The sequence below is a fragment of the Primulina eburnea genome, chromosome 17 (assembly GCF_022965805.1).
Source record: "Primulina eburnea isolate SZY01 chromosome 17, ASM2296580v1, whole genome shotgun sequence".
Taxonomy (NCBI): Eukaryota; Viridiplantae; Streptophyta; class Magnoliopsida; order Lamiales; family Gesneriaceae; genus Primulina; species Primulina eburnea.
The window spans coordinates 2,457,850-2,479,100 of record NC_133117.1 but is presented as its reverse complement, the minus strand read 5'-3'; the positions used below and the strand labels follow the sequence as shown (position 1 = coordinate 2,479,100).

The window sequence follows — 21,251 nt, the reverse complement described above, 5'->3', positions numbered from 1 at the left end:
TAACATTCAACCATAATACTTTATCAACCAAAATTCTTTGTATGTTCTTTCCCTAGTGATCACTTCAAAACATATTTTGAAATATGGTAATTGCTACAAATGTAAGTTTAATGGTACAAGTGCATAATAGATGTTAATTTTAATGAAGACATCTTCCTTGATATACAAAAGAATGTTTACACGTCACAAACGTGTTCTATGTGAATCTAAATTCTCCATTTTCTCTTGTTTGACAATGAATTTGGTCGTCCAGTTAAACTTATCGTATCTTAGACAGTGTAGTGTTGTTGTATGGTTTCAATGTCCAATCCTTTTAGCTTGACTACCGATTCGACGTGTCCCTTAAGAGTGTGAAGCTCCCTCAGCCTGCAATATGTTTTTTCATAGAAGTAAATGAATTCAGCAGGGTAACTGATGAAGAAAAAATATTTTAAATAAGAAAGTCCTAGAAAACATGCCCAAAAGTAGTAGTCTTTCTATAAATCATATATGTATACCTTGCAACTTCAGCTCTTTTCTTGGCCTGCTCAGCAATCTCAGACAATTCACGATAGTTTTTGTCGTTGAACAGCCCAGAAGTGTCGGTTGTGGTCGAGAGGCCGTGAAGAGTGCGTTGAGCCACTGCCCACTGTGCTTCTCTTTCACCCTTTCCATAATCTTTCTTGGTTGTGAATGCAGTCTAATTTGTTCAAGAATAAAAAACATGAAATTGAATATTTGATAGCAGGTAAGCTTATTTATCTTGTATTTCTTGTTTGATATAGACATGATTAATTTCATCATGTGCATACCTTGTTCTGGATCATGGAATCCCATGCCTTTCCACTCAATGCATATCGAATGATGAACTTGAGAATGTCAAGTGGGATGTAAGTAATAATGCTGTAGATCCAGATGACTCCTGCCCATCCCCATCCAATGCCTTGAATTCTCGCAAATTCCCATGATGCGTATACGGCAATAACTGTAGCCAACTGAAATCCAACAACTTATAGTTAGTCAAAACTTCTGAAATTTGAGTAGGAGAATGATCTGATCAACTGTGATTTTTAATGAAACTGAGGAATTTGATTTCTTTGTAACCTACCAATTGAGCTATCAGGAATGCGCTCACGAGCAAGAGACCAGGACGTTCAACAAATGACCAGCTTCGTGACCTTGTGACGAAGATGAGTGCCTGACTGATTATGCTCACTTGAAGGTACAGGGCGGCAGTGAGCTCATCTGGACTGTCCCTAATAGGTTTTACTTTAAAAATTTCCTACAAGCGATAAGTTTTTGTCATTAATCAATTTTTTATTTATTTTCCTAGAGTCGGAAAAAAAATGATGAAACTGGGATTTAAGAGCTTACAGAGAAGAAATCCGTGTCAGTTGCGAGGTAGAAGAAGATAACAGTCATGATAGCCATGTATGTTCCAAGGACGACGCCTGTGGCGAAGATTTCCTTGAGCTTCCACGAGTCAGGCAATGGAGATGGCTTCACTCTGTCTTTTGAAATGGTCATGATGGTTCCGTCATTCAGGATTGCAATTATGAGAACCATGAATGGTGAGAAGTCAAACTTCCATATCAGAGCAATGAGCATGAATCCCATGACAATACGGATTGTAATGGAAACTGCGTAAATGGTGTAGTTCTTCATTCTCTGGAAGATGGCTCGGCTGGTCAGCACGGCGCTAACTATCACGCTAAGTCCTGGCTCAGTTAAAACAATGTCCGATGCACCCCTGGCAGCATCAGTTGCATCTGCGACAGCAATACCAATGTCTGCTTTCTTCAGTGCTGGAGCGTCATTAACACCATCTCCAGTCATACCACAAATGTGCTTCCTTTCTTGCAGTTTCTTCACAATCTCATATTTGTGTTCTGGAAAGACACCAGCAAAGCCATCAGCCTTTTCAATGAGCTCATCCACTGGGATTGAAGCAATGGACTCATCTTTGCTCTGGCCAAGAAGAGAAGATGATGGATACATGTTGGTTCCCATTCCGAGCCTACGGCCAGTCTCTTTGCCTATGGCTAATTGATCACCGGTGATCATCTTGACATTGACACCGAGATCCAGAGCTTTTCTTATAGTCTCTGCACTATCGTGTCTTGGAGGGTCAAACAATGGCAACAATCCAACAAACTCCCATGGTCCACCAGCACTCTCTTTGGTTTTCTCGGGGATAGTCTGTGAAGACACCAAATTTACACTGTTTAGAATTCAAAAAATTTATTTTATAGCTATTCCTATGCATTATGATGTTTTATAACTTATTGAGAGCCATGCCATCACCTGTCGTGCAACCCCAAGAGAACGAAGTCCGCGGTTTGCAAAGTTGTCAATGATCTCATGGGCTTTCTTGCTTGCTTCTCCACTGAGTTCACAAAGTTCGATTATCTGTCAAATCGTAGAAATAGAAAAGGTAAGCCCTAGAGTATGGAACATATGAAGACCATTTATTAGTTACTACACAAATTGATATAGTCCTTACTTGCTCAGGAGCACCCTTGCTGCATCGATGCCAATTTTCATCCGAGTCGTAGTACGTGATTGCAGTGCGCTTGTCGACTGGATTAAAGGGCAAGAAATGCACCTCTGTGAGTCCTGCTCTTGCCTAAAGTTCAAAATGAAATGTTTTTTTCAATTTTGAACATAACAGTAAACAGATTCATTTCTGATATCAAGAGTACAAGTCTAAAGAACGAGGGCTAAATGATAATTATTCAAAACTCACCTCCTTTGGATCACCGAGCATGTTAACAATTGAAGCATCAATGGCATCCTGGTTCTCAACCCTGGAAGCCCTGGCAGCCAACAAGACAACACTGTCCTTATCGAGATTCTTTGGGAAGACCTCGATTAAACTTTTATCGACTGTGAGCTTGTTTAGGGTGAGTGTTCCTGTCTTGTCACTGCAGAGCACATCCATGCCCGCCATTTCCTCGATGGCAGTCATTCTCTTGGTGATGGCTCCCTGCTGCGACAGCCTGTGAGATCCAATGGCCATGGTTACGGACAGAACTGTTGGCATCGCAATTGGGATACCACCAATGAGCAACACAAGAAGATTGTCAATTCCTTCCCTGTAATTCCTGCCTTGGATTGGGAACATTACTAGGATCTCAATCACCATTCCCACAGCAATGGAGCAGATGCAGAAGTTTCCAATAGCAGTCAGCACCTGTGTCATTTAAAATGAATTAGTAGCAGGGATAAAAGGAGAATCTTGATAACCCTTATTGGTTCACGTCTTTATTACTAGCTTCAGTTTCAAACTAGTAATTTTTTCATGTTTCATTCAAGAGATGCACATTTTCGAAGTGCCCTTTTTCATGTTTTATTCAAGAAATTATACCTTTTGGAAGTGTCCAACATTGTTGGTGCTGTCCACAAGATGAGCAGCTTTGCCAAAGAAGGTGTGGACACCGGTGGCGATCACAACAGCCTCAATCTCACCTTGCTTGCAGGTAGAACCAGAGTAGACTCCATCACCCGGGTGCTTGGTTACAGGAAGGGACTCACCAGTGAGGGCTGATTGATCGATCTTGAGAGGATCACCCTCCAAAAGACGAGCATCAGCAGGGATAATATCTCCCAACTTGACACTGATCAAATCTCCCGGAACCAAGATTGCAGCGTCTTGCTCAGACCAGGCACCATCTCTCAAAACCTTCGACAAATGAATCATACAATTAGCCAGGTATTGAACAAACAACAAAATTGAATCCTTTTTCTCCTAATGAAATGCGTAGTATAGTACCTTGGTTTTGGGAGCTAGGCCAGCCATAAGGGCAGCAGCTGCATTTCCTGCATTGTTCTCTTCGATGAAACTAATGGTCGAATTGATAATGAGCAGCACGATGATACCGACAAAGTCTTGCCAATCTGGAGGCTTGCCCTGCATTTATTAATAAAACTGAGTTTATGCACGGATATTTCCAGTTATATGAAGAAAATTTAGTGGCCTAAAAACAAATTTACCCCTCCGTTTGCCAAAACAATGGCCATAATGGCAGCAGACTCCATGACCCATGAGAGAGGATTCCACATAAATCCCAAGAATTTAAGGAACTTGCTCTCTTTTTTCTCCTCGAGTTTGTTGGGACCAAAAATTTCGAGCCTTTTCTGCCCTTCTGATGATGTCAAACCTTCTCTTGAACATTTCAGCTGTGTAAACACTTCCTCAATGGGTATATTCTCCTGTGTGAATAACAAGAAAATACCATCATTCAACTCCTCTTTCTTGAATCCAAAAACATGCTTGATTAAGAAACATACCATATATGTAGGTGTGGAAACGAGTCTGATGATTTATTGAACCGAGTATATATTATGAGAGTATGCATTGTATTATGAAGAGAAGATTGAATTAAAACTTGAATATCAAATGAACTTCATTATTATTATTATTATTACTATTATGGTTATTATTGAGAATAGCTTCATTAATTATCATGATGTTTAATTGATACAAAAATTGATAGTTTGATAGCAGTAAAACACGAGCTGTTGGAACGATAATGTAAAAGCTCAAATTTAGCTCGAATCGAACAACTCACGAGCCTATGGGGCGAAAAACAATACTTACAAGGTCAACAGTCTCATTCTTGATCTCTTCTAATAAAATATCCGAGGCCATGATCTTTATTTTTTTCTTCAATAAAAGAGGAAAACAATCAACGAAAATTCAAAATAGATCAAGGAAGAAAGATTGAGAACCCAAATATCTCTCAATCTCCCTCCCTCTTGCTCTCACTTTTCTTCCACAAACCAACCAACTTTCCTTAGGCGTCCATGCGATGAGCACACAATGAGGAAGGAGAAGCCTTGGCTATTTAGAGGCCTTTCCTCTTTATATTTAGCCAATTATCGTGGCCTTAAGCTCTCTAAAATGGTGGAGGATCACACATTTCCGACTTCTTGTTTTGGAAAAAAAAAATTGAACATTAAAACTTTCGTGTAATATACCTAAAGGCCTTTGAGTTTTGGCCTTCAAATTTGGAGAGCCACTCGTGGAGTTTGGTCGACATATGAACTTGAGTGGACTCAAATATTTTAGACGAGAATGTTAAAAAAATGCCTAAAGAGGGTATATAAATGAACAAGTAAATTGGACAAAAAAAATTTAAATTAACATTTTTTTAATGTAATTGTTAAGGTAACGTAATAAGCAAACAAAATATAAAGCCAGAAAATATTGTCAAATAGTTAAAAATATGAAAAACGGAGAAATTTCTGCTCTATGACCAAGAATTGGCCTTATAACAAGCACGTAAACAATGACATGAAAATAATTTATAATGTTACGATATTACATAGTTATATTGTAGATTAGATTGTTCTACAAATTATAATACGGCTATAGAGTGTATATATGCATATGTGATATTATACTTGAGACCGATATTTGTGTGATTAATGGAATCAATAAATTTTTATGTTCTCATTTTGAAATGAAATATCGTTGAATAGATTTTGTTATACTCGGTGTTTCATTCATGGGACGTTGAAAAATGTGTAATATTTATATATGGATAACATAATGAATTATAACTCTGATCATTTGTATAATTTGAATAAATAATCAGATGAAAGAATGATGTAAAATCATTTAATGTCTTATTATTTGAAGATAACGGTGTCTATGTAATTTATCACGGAAGAATATGACAAAATTAAATAAATCTAGAAGTGATATTAATTTTTTTTTACTATTCAAGGATTTCATATTTTTTCCCAAGTTTAAAATAAAAGTCTATTTATATTTATGCTCTCAAAAATTCCATAAATTAAGTATGTTGGAACTAGAGATGATGTCATTTAGGACCCACTCCGTCGTAAAAATTTGTAAATTTGTGAAATAATAAAAATATTTTTAATTCTAGCAAAATATACAAAAAAAAAGGGTCCTAAAATTAACACGACACACCTCAAATTTATATCCAAAAAATAACATTTTAATAATAATTTAGAAACAAACGATGATAATATTGTGAGTTACAGAGTTAGCTATCTTTTATCTTACTATATCATAAAGTCTAAAATAATTTTGGACATTTAAATGGTTAAAATTTTGGGAAAACTTATATAATTATAATATACAATATAAACATGTTGTTAATACATATGCAGGACAGCAGGACGAGTTCATAAAATCCGTTCTTCTTTTCGGACCTAATTTTAGACTTATATGATAGGATTTAAATCCATATCAAACAGACGAGTTTAATACGAGATTATATTTAAAATTGATTTTGTGACGAATTTAATACGAGATTAAGTTTAAAATCGATTGTAATCAACTATCTGTCAATAATTTCTCCATTGATCAATTTAGACATTAGATTCACATCTGCTTAGTTAAAGAAATTGAGCAAGGAATTTTAAATTCTTTTATGGAAAAAATAGAAATAATTTAGGAGTATGAAACGATCTTACGAATCTTTATATATCGATATTTATAATAAAAAATAATATTCATAATATAAAAAATAATTTTTTTTGATGAAAAATCTAAATAAAATTTTAACTTTTGATACTGTTGTCATAATTTAGTGTTATAGAATAGTACAAAATATTCACCCATAGCTCATCCCAATCCACAGTCCACACACCCAAAGCCTCGAGTCTTCTGGTATTTTCTTGTTGAGCAATTATTGTGATCTTCGTCGGAAATGGGGAGAAAATTCATCGTCGGAGGCAACTGGAAATGCGTAAGTTACCGAATCTGATTCTAATATTTCAATCCTCGACTTACCCACCTTGATAACTGATCGGCTGGTTCTTCCACCGTTGTTTCAGATTTAACGTTAACCATGTTGAATGACGGATCTTCGAGATCCGAAATTGAATAATTAGTGTATGATTTCTATCAGTTGTTTATCCAGATGTTTAAGTTTTACTCGTGTATTTTTCGATCTTTTTTTGTAGAAGGAAATCTGTTATATTATAGCTGATTGATGGTATCGATGAAATAATTGATGCGTGTATATGTCTATGTGTGAGCATGTTCATGCGGTATAATCGTAGATTCGATGGAGAAACTTGTATTTTTTTCTTGGAAAACCTACATATACAGTTTATTTATATATTCTTTTCATGTGAGGCTTGCAATTGGTGAGTCGTCTCAAATGGCTTAGCCCTTCTGTATATGTACATGTTTGCGTGCTAAATTTAGGAAATGATAATGTTATTTAAAGAGTGAACTTCTGTGTAGAATGGAACTGCCGAAGAAGTGAAGAAGATTGTTTCAACGCTAAATGCTGCTGAAGTGCCACCTGAAGATGTCGTGGGTCAGTACATGTTGCATAGCTACTCTTTCTTTAACCGTACTTCATGGAGGCTAGCAGTTGGCTATCTGATGGAATTTATTCAGGATGGAGAAGAAATTAAATGAAAGCTTAAGTAAAAGCAATCTTTGACATGAACTTGCATTAGTATTCTGATTCTTTTTTTTTTAACTGTTACGAAGAACTAAAGACAGTGAGGGAGCTGTGTTCCCTACATTCTACTTAGTCTTAACATTGAGTATTCAAGCTCCGTACCTTGCATGTTTATCTCTAAAAGCAAGAGATTAATATTTTTCTTTCGAGAAATTTATATACAACGAAGACCAAGAATAATGTTCTGTTGTGCCCTTGAACAACCGAAAGTCATTCTTGATTTTGAAACAGTTTCCTGTATTTGAGCTTGGGTCAGTCATATTTGATTTAAAATTGTTTCGTGGAACTATTCCTAGAGATTGAAAGCTACAAATGATTAATTTAAACCTTTTTGGTCTTTTAACATAAGCACTTTCTGTGATGCAAATTAAATTTCCGTGTCATTAATTGATTTGATTGCTCGAGTTACTTGATGTTTTTTCCGTACAGAGGTGGTTGTCAGCCCTCCATTTGTTTTTCTTCCTATCGTAAAAAGTCTTCTGCGACCTGATTTTTACATCGCTGCTCAGAACTGTTGGGTTAAGAAAGGGGGTGCTTACACTGGTGAGGTTAGGTATGTCTTCTTGAACACGTTTTCTTGATTTTTATTGTCGAGTGTCTGCAAGATCAATGGGTTTAGGCGTTTGGCACATAGGTATTAGAAGCCATCCACACCTAGGCACATGGTGCGGCGATTCCTATGCAAAGCATGCGCCATGGCCCATGGCCGTGAAGCGCATGCCTATATGCAGCTTAAAGGCTGAATTCAAGAGTTATAAATACACGATTAAATAAATTGTTATGGTAATTGGTTTTTTGTTTGAAACCAATGAATCATTTGTATTTTTCAATAGTTTTTAAAGTACATTTGGATTATATGTGGCCAAATTTATTTAATATATCTAAATTTAAGAACATTATTCTTTAGTAAGCCTTGCTTTAGTAAGTTGCATGCATCGCGCTCACCTTGTGCTTTGGCTTCAGATCACTCGCAGCCTTGTATTTTTAATAATGTAGTTTAGAAAGTTTTGGTTTATGTATTTTCTTTACCATGGCTGACATTTAAATAAATTTTCCTAGTAAATAATATATTTAACACAGTACTTCGATGGTTTATTTCTACTAATTTATTCAATTTTAATTTTGGACATTCGTTATTTCCCACTCAGAATGTAGAATAGCATTTTAATGAATCTACTTTAACCTTGGTTCATAAATTATGTGTTCTTTTGTCTAGTGCTGAGATGCTTGTCAATCTGAACATACCGTGGGTAATTCTTGGTCACTCTGAAAGGAGAGCTTTGTTAGCAGAATCGAACGAGGTAATTCATCCCACTGATTTTTAATAATGAAAATTAAATTATATATTGGTATTGGATCTTACTCTGTTTCTACTTAAAATTTATGTGCTTTTGTGCTGCCTTCTCATTTCAGTTTGTTGGAAGTAAAGTTGCATATGCACTTAGTCAAGGTTTGAAGGTAATTGCTTGTGTTGGCGAGACTCTTGAACAGAGAGAAGCAGGATCCACTCTTGATGTTGTTGCTGCACAGACGAAGGCTATTGCAGGTACTTGAATCGTCTCAAAAAGCTGTTCCATGATTTCTCTTATTTAAACTTAGTTAAAATTTGTTTTTCCTAATTAACTATCTTGAACTTTACTGTAATGACCCGACACCATTCATCCGCGATCATTACTCATAGGACTTCTCCGGCCTAGACACTGGAGCTTTTACCTGGGATTCCCAGGATTAGAACCCAAGACCTCCTGGACATATAGATCTCGGCAACAATAGCTCAATTGGTACCAGGATTGCTGCTAAGACCTATAAGTCCAGGAAGTCTTTGGTTATAATCTTGGGAAAGTAAAAGCTTCAGTGACTGGGCTGGAGAAGTCCTATGAGTAATGGTCGCGGGTGAGTGGTGTCGGGTCATTACAATAAAAGGTCCCAGTTGAGCTAGTGGTGTCGGGTCATTACATTTACTCTATTTTCATTATATATAATGAAAATAGAGTAAAGTTCAAGATAGTTAATTAGTAAAAACTATCTAATATCTCAGTTTTAGTTGCTATAAAGAACTGTCTCTGATCTCTCAGTGTTATATATATATATAATGAAAATAGAGTAAAGTTCAAGATAGTTAATTAGTAAAAACTATCTAATATCTCAGTTTTAGTTGCTATAAAGAACTGTCTCTGATCTCTCAGTGTTATAATTTGTCGACAATATTTTTTCCTGCAACTTCAATTTCCTGCCTTTCTACTATGCTTCGAAGGTGCATAAATCTTCAGTTATTGGGATTTTTTTGCCATTTTCTCGTTGGTAAAATATGAAACTAGTTATAAGGCATCTCTTTATGAATTCGAGGAAATGAAGTGAAAAGTTTGAACTATAATCTCTGAAACTTCATGTTTAAATGTCGCTGTACATTCTCTTTTGTTTCAACACATGTTTCCTGTGTAACCGAGAGACTTGGGTTGCCTAGTGTATGTTTCTGTAATGTTCACTCCTCCTCCTCACTTGTTACTAGATTACCAACATTGGATTATTTTTTTTCAAAAGCTCTTGGGACATAGTTAATCGAGCTCTGTAGTCTGAACACAGCTAAATATACAACTGATGCACTTCCATCTTTGTTAGGGTTGTTTTACTCTCCTTTTAACTTTATGCTGTACTTAACTTGTTATCGACATGAAAGTGCTTCTCTTGGGTGCTTCGCGTAAATGTTTGTGAATTGTCAGCTCACTTGTCCATTGTTGCATTTTTCATGTTCTTTTCATTTAATTGTTTAGTAGGATTTCCTGAGTTTTTTCTTCCAAAAAGCTTTGCACTCTAAATCTGAAGGTTAGTTACGTGAAAAATTTATTGTGTAGTTGGAGCACTTGGTCAGTTTGACTGGGAAGACTTTCTGATCATTATATCATGTTTCATATAGTTTAATGGTCCTTTTGACCTATATAGGGAATTATTCTTTTTTTCCCCCAAATCATATAGGGGATTATTCTCATCCTTCTGCTGTAAACATGTTTCTTCACCCCTAAAATGAGAACAGAAGTCCTTGTATTTTTTTTCAAAGGTGAATGATATCTTGTAAATTGAGCTGGGAAATAACAACATGCCTCGACTGAGTCATGGAAATTTTGCATCTTGTTCAGGATTCAGAATAGTGTTTGTTTGCCTTGCTTTGACTTCATTCACAACATAAATTCATTTTGATTTTCATGTACAGAACAAATAGCTGATTGGACTAATGTCGTCTTGGCTTATGAGCCTGTTTGGGCTATTGGAACTGGGAAGGTTGCCACTCCTGACCAGGCTCAGGAAGTATGTTGGCTTCAGCAATTCCATATACACATGATTAGTACACACGGTTATTGCAAAAATCAATTTAAAAATGAACTCAGTGGATTATTTCTGGGTTGAAGTTCACTATATATGCTGCCCCACCCCCCCAACCCCCCCAAAAAAAGTGTTTATTTGTTCTGGTATACTCCTTAAACTTGAAAATAATGAGCTCAATTTGTGGAATGATGTACAGGTACATTGTGAATTGAGGAAATGGCTTCAAGCAAATGTTAGCTCTGAAGTTGCAGCCTCAACCAGGATCATGTATGGAGGTAGCGCCCAATGCCTAACCAAATTATGGAACAACAATTGCATGCAAAATTTAGAAATGTGGCTCTATTTGCTCTATTTGCTTATAATAGAACTATCGTAACAAATCCATGACACATGACATCCATACACTCTCTTTTTGCGAGATAAGACTAGTGTTGCAACCACAACATTTATGTTTAACTTCCTTCACTCAAACATAGTTCTTGTACGACAAATTCAATCCAAACAACCTGATGCTCATTTTGCAAATGACGTGCTTCCAAATTCTACTGAATTGCAGGTTCTGTGACTGGTGGTAACTGCAAGGAATTGGCTGCAAAACCTGATGTTGATGGTTTTCTTGTTGGTGGCGCTTCACTTAAGGTATATTAGGACCCTTTCTTCCTCTTCTACTCTAGTAATCCTAAGAAAACGATAATTTTTAATAATACAATGGAAGATAAAATCATATTCTTCGTTTCCCACGTGTAGCCGGAGTTCATCGACATCATCAAGTCTGCTGAGGTGAAGAAAGCTGGTTAAGTGTAGTTACCCAGTCTTTTATGATTATTTTTTGAACATTTTGGTTGAGAAGATGCAACTACTGTGTGGAATTCTTCTGGTCTAATTACGACTTTGAACTTTTGGCCGCTTGTTGAAGACAAGCCTTCAGCGTATGAATAAATTGAAACAAATCCTTTCTTCTGTTGAATGAACGATTATGTTTCTGCAAGTGATTTGATATATTTGGCTAGTTGGAAAACATATTTGCTATTGCTCTGTGCGGGTGTGTATGTATACTTGAAATTCGACACGTCTCGTCATTATGATAGCGTTTGCAAAAGTTTATTTCAAGTATTTACAGACTTCTAGTCAGTGAAATGTTTGTAAATTGTGTGTAGAAATTGAAAGCACTTAAATAGGTTTTTACATACATGACCTACATCTTTACTTATTTACCTTTTATCAGTGTGTTCTTATATTAGCTCATATTTGGTTCTCTTGTGATTATGAAATTTAAAATATTTCACAATTTATAAATAATGTGTAATTATTACACAATGAAAATATGACATTATTGGAAGGCTACATGATAAACACTACGATTATCCTCTTGTTAAAAATTAAGCAAGTCCAGTTAGATTCTTGAGAAAATAGGGCTGGATTACAAATAATATACTGATCTTTTTTTCTTTCTTCTGAAAAACAATCTTTTTTTTTAGGCAAGTCCAATTGATATTTTGTTTTTTTTATTATTATTAATAGGGCTCCTAAATATTCCTTCTTTACTTTTTCCCTGATTCCCTGTGTAGCAGCCCATTTAACCCGATGCTCCTAACTCCTAAGTTGCATATATATAGAAGATGATTTTGAAGAACAATAAAACATTTATTTAAGGAAAAAAAATTGCTTTGAACTTGTTTATTATATCAACTTTTGTCTGGGGTTTTAGGTTTCTGATTGAAATCATAAACAAAAAAAAGTTTTTATTTTTTCATTTTATCAGTTTCTATGACAAATTTTACTTTTCTCGATAAAATTATTGTCTGTGGATCGTTTCTCAAAAAATATGATACAAAAACTTATGATATTATTTCAACATTACAATACTTTCTCTTAATAAACATTCACGATCAAATCATATACTCCATAATTTAGTAGTATTTAGTTACTAGAAATTTTTTTTAAATAATTTAACATCTATACTACTAAAAACTGACTTCAACTCTGCAAGATTAATTTAATAAATACGTCTTCATCTTTACAGGAAAGAAGGCAATATCTGAATAATTAATTGGTGATATAACATAGAATAATATAGATATGACATACAATAAAAACAATAAATTCTGAGAGTATTTGATAAATTTGTCATATTTTATTAATTGTTGACTTTTTATGTATATACTGTATACATACAAGATCAGAGGTTGATGTATTTCGATTCGAAAAACAGATATGATACGATCAGATAATTTGTGAGCATGTCAACACGAATCTGATAATTTTTTCGGGTTGGTGTCGGATAGTGTTTTCGGTATCGATCGGGTTCGGTACCCGACAAATATAGAATTTTTTTAAATATAGTTTTAATTAATTTAATATTTTATTAATTATTAACAATAATAAAAGAAAAATTACTTTTAAAAAAAGTACAAATGTTCTCCTCTTCACTCTTCACTCTTCACTCGTCTTAAGGATTCCTCAGTCCTCGGCCATTTGCAGCGGCTACCCGCTAGGGTCGGCGGTTCATAATCACCCCCACCGGTATTCTCCTCGTCTTCCTCGGCGATTTTCGGCGGCCACACTGTGCACCGGTATTCTCATCTTCTCCCTCAGTGTTTTAATCCGAATTTTGTTCCATTATTCCTTCTGATTGGTGATGAATGTCGATTGTTTCGCCATCTCTGCTCACTTTTCCGGTTTCCCCCCATTATTTTATTCCTTTAATTTATCGTTTAGTCACTTAAATTTGGGGGAAAATTCTGATTTTGCACTGGTTACTCTTAACTCAAACATTCAGAAATTTTGAATGTCGATTATTTGGCCATCATTTCATTAGTTTATGCCTTTAATTTCTGCTAGTTACTCAAATGTTTACTATAAATTTGCTGAGCAAAAACAGTTAGAACTTAGAAGGTATATGTTAGTAAATCTTCTTTTTTGCACTGTTAAAAAGCCATCATTTTTAGCACCCGACGTAGGGTACTGCGTGTGCTCTGTTAGGGTATCTGAAATTTTGGGTAAACCGGACCCAGAAAACCCGACCCACCGCCCACCCATACAAGATACAATGGAGTGCATTTGGGCACATAAGCCAAACTAAAAAAAGGCGTTGAGATTTAATGTTAGTGTTTGGTTTGACTTTTAAAACTTTCAAATCATAATCATGAAGTCAGAATGTAGATTATAATTCTTCTACCTCAACTTCTGTTCAATTTTTTTTAAAAGAAAAGTATCTATCTTACTCAAACATACAGTTGTGTGCTTTCAAAAGAACTTTGCTTAACAAATTGTTTGTTGAAGCCGAGGGCTTCAATATCCAAGCCCACCCATTCCAAAATCTTGTTCATTAAGCAATTTTTTTGACCCTGCATGAGTTGAAACTTGAAAATTAAAAGGGGAGATCGAAAATTGAAACTTTTTTTAAAAACATTTTAAACAATGAAAGTTAAATATCATTGACTGAATGCCAGAATTATAGAAAACCAAAACAAAACGAAGAATTCAAAATTTCTGAATCAAATTGTATCTTGATGAACATAAACATGATGAAGGGTTGAAGTGTATTGCTCGTGCACGTACGAAGTAAAGCAGGAAATTTACCGCAAAACTAAAGAAATTCACCACACTCTAAAAATCGGCGTTGTTAATTTGGTGAGAATTAAGTTTTTGTATGTACACAGTGAGTGATGAGTCAAAGATGAGCATTTGGTTTGGGATGATTTCTATTTTCTGACCCGGAAGTTCACGCAAAGCTTAGTTGCTCATCATCTTAAGCATTTCATATTAATAACCCAATTCTTTATTTATAATATTTAAAATATTATTATTTTTTTAACTAATGTTTTTAATCAGTCGGGTGTTATAAATAATTTTCTAATCTAACTCAATTTTTATTTCGTCAACGTTTGAATTATTTTCATGAATGCCGATTTTTACAGTGCAACGAATTACTCTATTTTCGATAAATTTTATGCTTCACTCCGTACATGCATGTGCAATACTCTTCGCCTTTTATTATGATTAAGTTCATTAACTGCTGCATTTTAAGATATAATTTGATTCGGAAATTTTGAATTTCTGTTTTGTTTTGGGTTTTTGTAATTATGCCTTATTGAATAGTGTCGATGTTGAGAAAGTGAAATAATGGTTTCCACACTTTCTTTGTTTTTCTCTGAAGTCTGAATTAAAAGTACCGAGGTTCTGTGCAGTTTAACTCAGATCTGAACTTTTGCAATTTTTGTTGAGTTTGCCAATTGTATTTTATTGTTCTGGAAAAGAAGTGGGGTAAAATGAGATTGATTGCAGATTTACTTTTCCTTTGTTGAGTAAGTAGTGAAGGCAATAGTAATTTAAAATGTGATTCAATGATATTTAACTTGCATATTTTAAAATATTTTTAAAAAAGTTTGGATTTTTGATCTCCCCTTTTAAATCTATAAGCCTTTTTAATTTTTATCATGTTCAAAAGGCTGTATACTTTTTTTTTATGTAGATTCCTGGACAGTTTTTCTCTCCTTTTCTGTGTAGGTGCATCATTTCATTATGGGTTGGTGTTGACCGAAATAAGAATCACGTTTGAAACACTTTCATAGTGACTTTCAACGATATTCTCTCGTTGGGTATGTGTGAATATTCACTGAGGTGAAAACTCATGAGAAGTTCAATGGAGCACGGTTCTGGAGAAGAAAGTGATGGAAACGATTCTGAAGTGGAGGAGTATGTGGAGGAGACATATGAAGAGCTGAAGAATGGTAAGCACCAAGTTAAAATCTCTGATTACGAGTATACTTGCCCCTATTGTTCTAACAAGAAGAAGAGAGACTATCTGTATAAAGAACTCTTGCAACATGCAAGTGGGATTGGCAAGTGCAATTCAGCGAAAAGAACTGCTAGAGACAAGGCCAATCATGCTGCACTGGCAAAATACTTGGAAAATGACATGGGTGCGCATGGTCCTTCAGAGCCTGCTGTTGAGGCTGATGCCCTTGTAGATCATGACCGTGACGAGATGTTTGTCTGGCCATGGATTGGTATAGTTGTCAACATTCCTACTGAATTAAAGGACGGTCGTTATGTTGGAGGAAGCGGGTCTAAGTTGAGGGATAAGTTGGCAAGCAAAGGATTTAATCCGACTAGAGTGCGACCTTTGTGGAATTATTTAGGACATTCAGGAATCGCTCTTGTTGAATTTGTTAAAGGTTGGCAAGGGTTTAACAATGCCATGTCATTTGAGAAATTTTACGATGCTAATCAACATGGCAAAAGAAATTGGTTGACAAAAAGTGAAACGAAAGCTGATCTTTATGGATGGATTGCTAGGGCAGATGATTATAATGCTAATAACATTGTTGGAGAAAATCTTCGCAAGATTGGAGACCTCGGAACGGTTTCGGATATCATGGAAGAAAAAGCTCGAAAAACTAACAAGCTTGTAGGTAATTTAACAAATGTTATTGAGGCAAAGAACATGCACTTGATTGAGATGGAGAGTAAGTTCAATGAGACAGAAAGCTCTCTTAGCCTATTAATCATGGAAAAGGATAAACTTCATCAATCTTACAATGAAGGTATGTTGTGTCTAATTTGGAGTTTAAAAAAAAGAAAATGTAATGGATTTAAATTTGATCTTCACATCCATTTTTGCAAAATCAGAGATGAAAAAGATTGAATCAAGTGCAAGAGATCATTTCCAAAAGATATTCAATGACCATGAAAAGCTAAAGATGCTTTTGGTCAACCAAAAGAGAGAGCTTGAATTTCGGGGACAAGAACTGGAGAAACGTGAGACTCATAATGAACATGAGCGGAAAAAACTTGCGGAAGACCTTGAAAAGGTTCCTTTCTCTTTTATTATATCATTATTGTTTGTGATTTCCATTCGAATTTCCTATGTTTGTTTTACTTGACAGAAACAAAGGTGGACATCATGATGCTTGTAAAATTAGCTGTAAACTTGCCCTGATGGCTGAGTGCTGTTGATGTCGAATGACACTACTCTTATCCTTTCTGAATTTAATTTCTCACTTGTTGATATTTACTTACTGTACTATACATTTTGATGTTATATTGTCAACAAAGCAACAATTTTCCTCAAATAAAATCTCGTAAACCTGTATCTAGCTGTCTAAGCAGCTTCTGTGATGCTCGGCATGACATGGGACTCTTGAGAAACCACTTTTGTCATCCTTGAAGGGGTAGTTGTAATCCACGCAGATTATGGCTTTATCATTTTTTATATTTTTAAGGGGACCGTTATAGATGACTGGGGTTTACCACTATCATGTAGCATCGCTAAATAGAGGAAAGATCTTAGAATTGCTTCAAGAATAATTTTAGCAAGTGGACCTGCAAAAGGATATCTTCTTTTGTGGCACTTGATTTAGGGGCCCATTTTTCATGCAAAGCCTTCTAATTCTCCATTTAAAGTGACAGGACTGCCTGAGATCTGAATAATGCATACTTTTATGTGCCTATTTTCTCACAAAGTTCCCAATATTCAAACCTGCTGTTTGCACGCCAAAGTTCTATGGCGCCATAATTTTTTTAGGCTTGTTGTATTGAGAGAATTGAACATTTCAACATGTATTGTTCTTTGTGATATTGTTCCGCATATTTATAATCTAACCAAGTTATTATGTCATTGTTCTTTCTTCCAGAATGCAGTGCAAAATTGCTCCCTTCAGGCTGCTGCTGAAAAGCAAAGAAATTTTGATGAAGAAGTAATGATTTTGGCTGAAGAACAGAAGGTATTTAACTTTTCTTATATCCTTATGGTGACTGGAATTGTTCCAGGATGCAAAGTTAAACATGAGTCTATATTCTGGGTTTATTGATTTCAGAAACAAAAGGAGGACCTCCATAATAGAATAATTTTGCTGGAGAAACAACTGGATGCAAAGCAAGCTGTGGAGCTTGAAATCGAGCAATTAAGAGGTAAATTAAATGTCATAAAACACATGGCGGAGGAAGGTGATCTGGAAGTGCTAGAAGAAGTGGATTTGCTGCTCAAGTCCTTGAGGGAAAAGGAAGGAGAGCTCGAGGATTTTACAGCATTGAACCAAACTTTAATTGTGCAGGAGCGCAAGAGCAATGATGAACTACAAGAAGCGCGAAAAGAACTACTCAACGTAAGTTTCAAATTTGTTTTCTTCGTTTTATTTGGAAAACTCAGTACCATTCCTTGCCATGAGATCTGGCCTGGGTATGACTGAATGGCCAAGCTACTGATTTAACAGCTAACACAAGCGCAGTTCAACTTTTTTACATCGACTTTCCTGCTGTGTGAAACTCGAGGAAGGTTGCTCATGGGAAATTCAATGTACATATTTTAGATTATATGTTTTATTTAGCGCTCACGGGCAACTCCAAGCGACATAGGATAATGCATTTGTTGCACAAGCAGTAAGTTAGAATTTGTGTTTTTCTGAAGGAGCTGATGATATAGCCACATTTTAGGTTAAAGTGTTAGCTACTTCTATCATGATTACCCCTCTTGATTTTGGTTTCACATGCATTTCATAATTAAAATGGTAACTCTTTAACTTGAAGAAGTGTTTTTTCCTCCCTGGAGCCAACCAGGCCGGTGGGTAGATTTTTGTGTCTAGAGTCATTATGATAGAAGCATGCTAACCGTACATGATATTTCTCGATACAAGCACGTTGTTTGGATGAAATTTGGAGAATGACTTGATAAAGTTGCTTTCTAGGGCTTGAAAGATTTATCATCAAACTCTCATATTGGTGTTAAGAGAATGGGGGAGCTTGACAGCAAACCATTTCATGAAGCCATGAAGAGAAAATACAGTGAAGCTGAGGCCGATGAGAGGGCCACAGAATTGTGCTCTCTCTGGGAGGAGTACCTTCGAGATCCTGAATGGCATCCTTTAAAGGTGGTTCAAATTAATGGAAAACATCAGGTATGTAAGCAACATATCCATGTGACTATTTGTTTGTGTGGTCGGAAATGAGGACATCTTTGTTTGTTTTTGCACTTCAAGCGGAAGCTAATTCAGCATCACTCTTTTTTATTTGGGTCGATTGCATCTCTCAAGTGCTACGAACGCTAACATGATGCTGATAAGTTGTAGGCTGATAGCGGTTTGACTTAGTTTCTCACTTTCTCTATTTATCTATCTTACCCTCTCTAACCACCCCCCTCCACACCACACACACACACGCACACGCACACATAGATACAGAAATGAAAAACAAGCAAAAAATGAAGAATACCTGTATTCGTTCATAAACCAAACTGTAAACATGAGATTACACTGTCCAAGCCCCATCAATCAGCTAACACGTATGCATCAAAGCCCATTGACTCTATACAAGGTCAAATTGACTCTAACAATTGAAGCCCAATTAACAGTGACATATTGAATGACTGAAGTTTGTTTATCGTATCGAATGATGATATCGATTTGACCTAATGATGGAGCATATGAGTGAGGCAAATTGATCAGGGCCTTTCTCCTCATTTAGAGGGTAGGTTGTGCGTGAAGAGTTTGTGATAACTATGTAATATTTCTGTAGGGTTCTGGATTTAAGGGCTAGATATTTGACAAAATTGTTGTGGATAATCTTATTGCTTATCCCTTATTTAGTTCATCGAGGCTAAACTACTTGATTTATTGCTTGCCAAGTTGTTAAATGTCTGAGCCTTGAGCTTACAGGATTTTATCTTAATCGAGATAAAGAAATGTTTTAGTCAAAAAAATTTATAATTATTAGATTTCTTAAAAGATTTTGGACCCTCATGAGATGAGCCTGAGTGCTGGTGGTGCTGTCTTCTTATCAAGTTGCAGCTGGATATTGTCTTGCTCCACACTTTAATGTTGTTTTTCGGGTTAAGTAAATAGCAATTCAACTCCTATAAAATTTTGCATCTGAAGTTCCGCATCAAATTTTTTTTTTAACTAACTCTTTCTATAGACTTGGCCCTAATAGATTCTTGCAGTATATCTTTGGACTCTTTCCAGAACCATTTGTTGGTTCATGTTCGCATTAATAACCATAAAGGTCTACGAAACCATTTTAAAGTATTTATTAAAAAAATTAAAATGGGAAAAATTAAATCAGGATATCTTACTAATAGAATTGAATCAGGATATCTTACTAATAGTGACAGGAGTGTCAGTCATAATCTCTCTGGTAAACTTGTACATGATACTATTAGATCTACTTTGTTTAACCTTCCAAAGCAGCCTATCTTAGTAAATGAATTAACTTCCACATTTATTCATGTATATGGAAACGATGATGTATATTATAGTGATGGGAGTGTCAGTCATAATCTAACTGTGTTAAACTTGTACATCATACTGTTAAATCTACTTTGTTTAACCTCCAAAGCTTCTTGTATGACATTCGGACTACTCTATTTAGTTGTACGGCATATTTGTTTGTTTATTTTTACTTGAGACAACCTTTTTACTCGTTTGATGGTTAAGTTCCATTGAATTTCTGTGTTTTATTCAATAATATAACGGAGTGTACTGGATCCAATGCATGTAAAAATCTATTATTTTCAAAGTAATGACTTCATTGGTATATTTGAGTGTGTAGTATCCTTAACGCTTGAAGAGTGTGGCTGATGAATGTAGATTCTTGCTGTTGTGAAAAAGTTAATTTACTAATTTTGCATCACCTGTTCATCAATTACCAGAAATGTAAGGTAGTCATGATAAAGTCAATTGATGTTTAATATTCCGATTTTAAGATCATTGTGTAGATAAATAAATTTGACAAATGGTTAATAGAATTACATTTTGAGGCAAATGGATGCGACTTACCGTTTCATGATATGTATTTAACACATAGTGCATTATCTACAAATCTTTTGTGGAATAATGAAATGCAAATACAGAATCCTATTTGATTCACATTATAGTTCATTCGAAACTAGAATAGATTAAAAGATGAAGTTGGATTCAGAGTGGTTAAAAATTGGCAAGTCGTGCACAATTCTCTTGAGTTTATTATTGTGCCACCGGTCTCGATCTTATGGTTTACAAACACTTCCTCGAATGACTTCTTTTGTTGTTGCAGACAGTGATAAATGAAGAAGATGAAAAGCTAGTAGATCTTAAAGCAAATTGTGGTGTCAAAGTTTACGATGCTGTGATATCCGCTTTATTCGAGATAAACGAATACAACCCAAGCGGGAGATACATTATTTCTGAACTATGGAACTATGAAGAAGGTAGGAAAGCTACTTTGAAAGAAGGAGTCACCTCTTTATTGAAGCGATGGGGATACCAAAAGCGAGCAAGGGGAATGGATTGAAAGTTAGAATTATGCTACGGTTTAAATCTTGGACTGGTGCTCTGTTGTGTTTGTACACTTTGGTTTTAAACATTATCATCGACCAATTGTTGTACACTTTTATATTTTAAATTAAAAAAAAAAAAAAAGCCATCTCTTAGGCTGCATTTGAAATACAAAATCAGTCAACTGATTTAAAATTATAACTGGACTCAACATGATAACCCCATTTCTATAAAATACAAAGTTAAG

General features: G+C 35.3%; 3 protein-coding genes across 4 annotated transcripts; 2 read left to right on the top strand and 1 right to left on the bottom strand.

The window, feature by feature from the left end:
* Positions 1–33: 33 nt before the first annotated feature.
* Positions 34–4,822, bottom strand: LOC140818425 (ATPase 8, plasma membrane-type-like). Its single transcript, XM_073178370.1, has 12 exons — positions 4,580–4,822; positions 3,973–4,191; positions 3,752–3,889; positions 3,347–3,661; positions 2,726–3,172; positions 2,483–2,605; positions 2,284–2,388; positions 1,354–2,178; positions 1,088–1,261; positions 792–974; positions 498–679; positions 34–366 (listed from the first exon to the last, which is right to left on the bottom strand). Exons 1-12 carry the CDS (start codon positions 4,628–4,630, stop codon positions 270–272), a joined length of 2,859 nt encoding a protein of 952 aa, XP_073034471.1. The 5' UTR covers positions 4,631–4,822; the 3' UTR covers positions 34–269.
* A 1,721-nt stretch (positions 4,823–6,543) lies between these two features.
* Positions 6,544–11,721, top strand: LOC140818215 (triosephosphate isomerase, cytosolic-like). The gene is made up of 9 exons (XM_073178106.1): positions 6,544–6,704; positions 7,208–7,283; positions 7,863–7,986; positions 8,650–8,734; positions 8,847–8,979; positions 10,642–10,736; positions 10,951–11,029; positions 11,311–11,393; positions 11,502–11,721. The coding sequence occupies exons 1-9, from the start codon at positions 6,666–6,668 to the stop codon at positions 11,550–11,552; spliced, it is 765 nt and encodes a 254-aa protein (XP_073034207.1). The 5' UTR covers positions 6,544–6,665; the 3' UTR covers positions 11,553–11,721.
* A 1,450-nt stretch (positions 11,722–13,171) lies between these two features.
* On the top strand, positions 13,172–21,180 carry LOC140817759 (protein INVOLVED IN DE NOVO 2-like). Of its 2 annotated transcripts, none has more exons than XM_073177538.1 (7): positions 13,172–13,327; positions 15,264–16,303; positions 16,389–16,570; positions 17,393–17,482; positions 17,576–17,863; positions 18,443–18,652; positions 20,784–21,180. In XM_073177538.1, exons 2-7 carry the CDS (start codon positions 15,388–15,390, stop codon positions 21,018–21,020), a joined length of 1,923 nt encoding a protein of 640 aa, XP_073033639.1. In that variant the 5' UTR covers positions 13,172–13,327; positions 15,264–15,387; the 3' UTR covers positions 21,021–21,180. The 2 variants fall into 2 exon arrangements, with proteins under 2 accessions (XP_073033639.1, XP_073033641.1); XM_073177540.1 differs by having other exon boundaries at positions 13,182–13,327; positions 15,241–16,303.
* Positions 21,181–21,251: the final 71 nt, after the last annotated feature.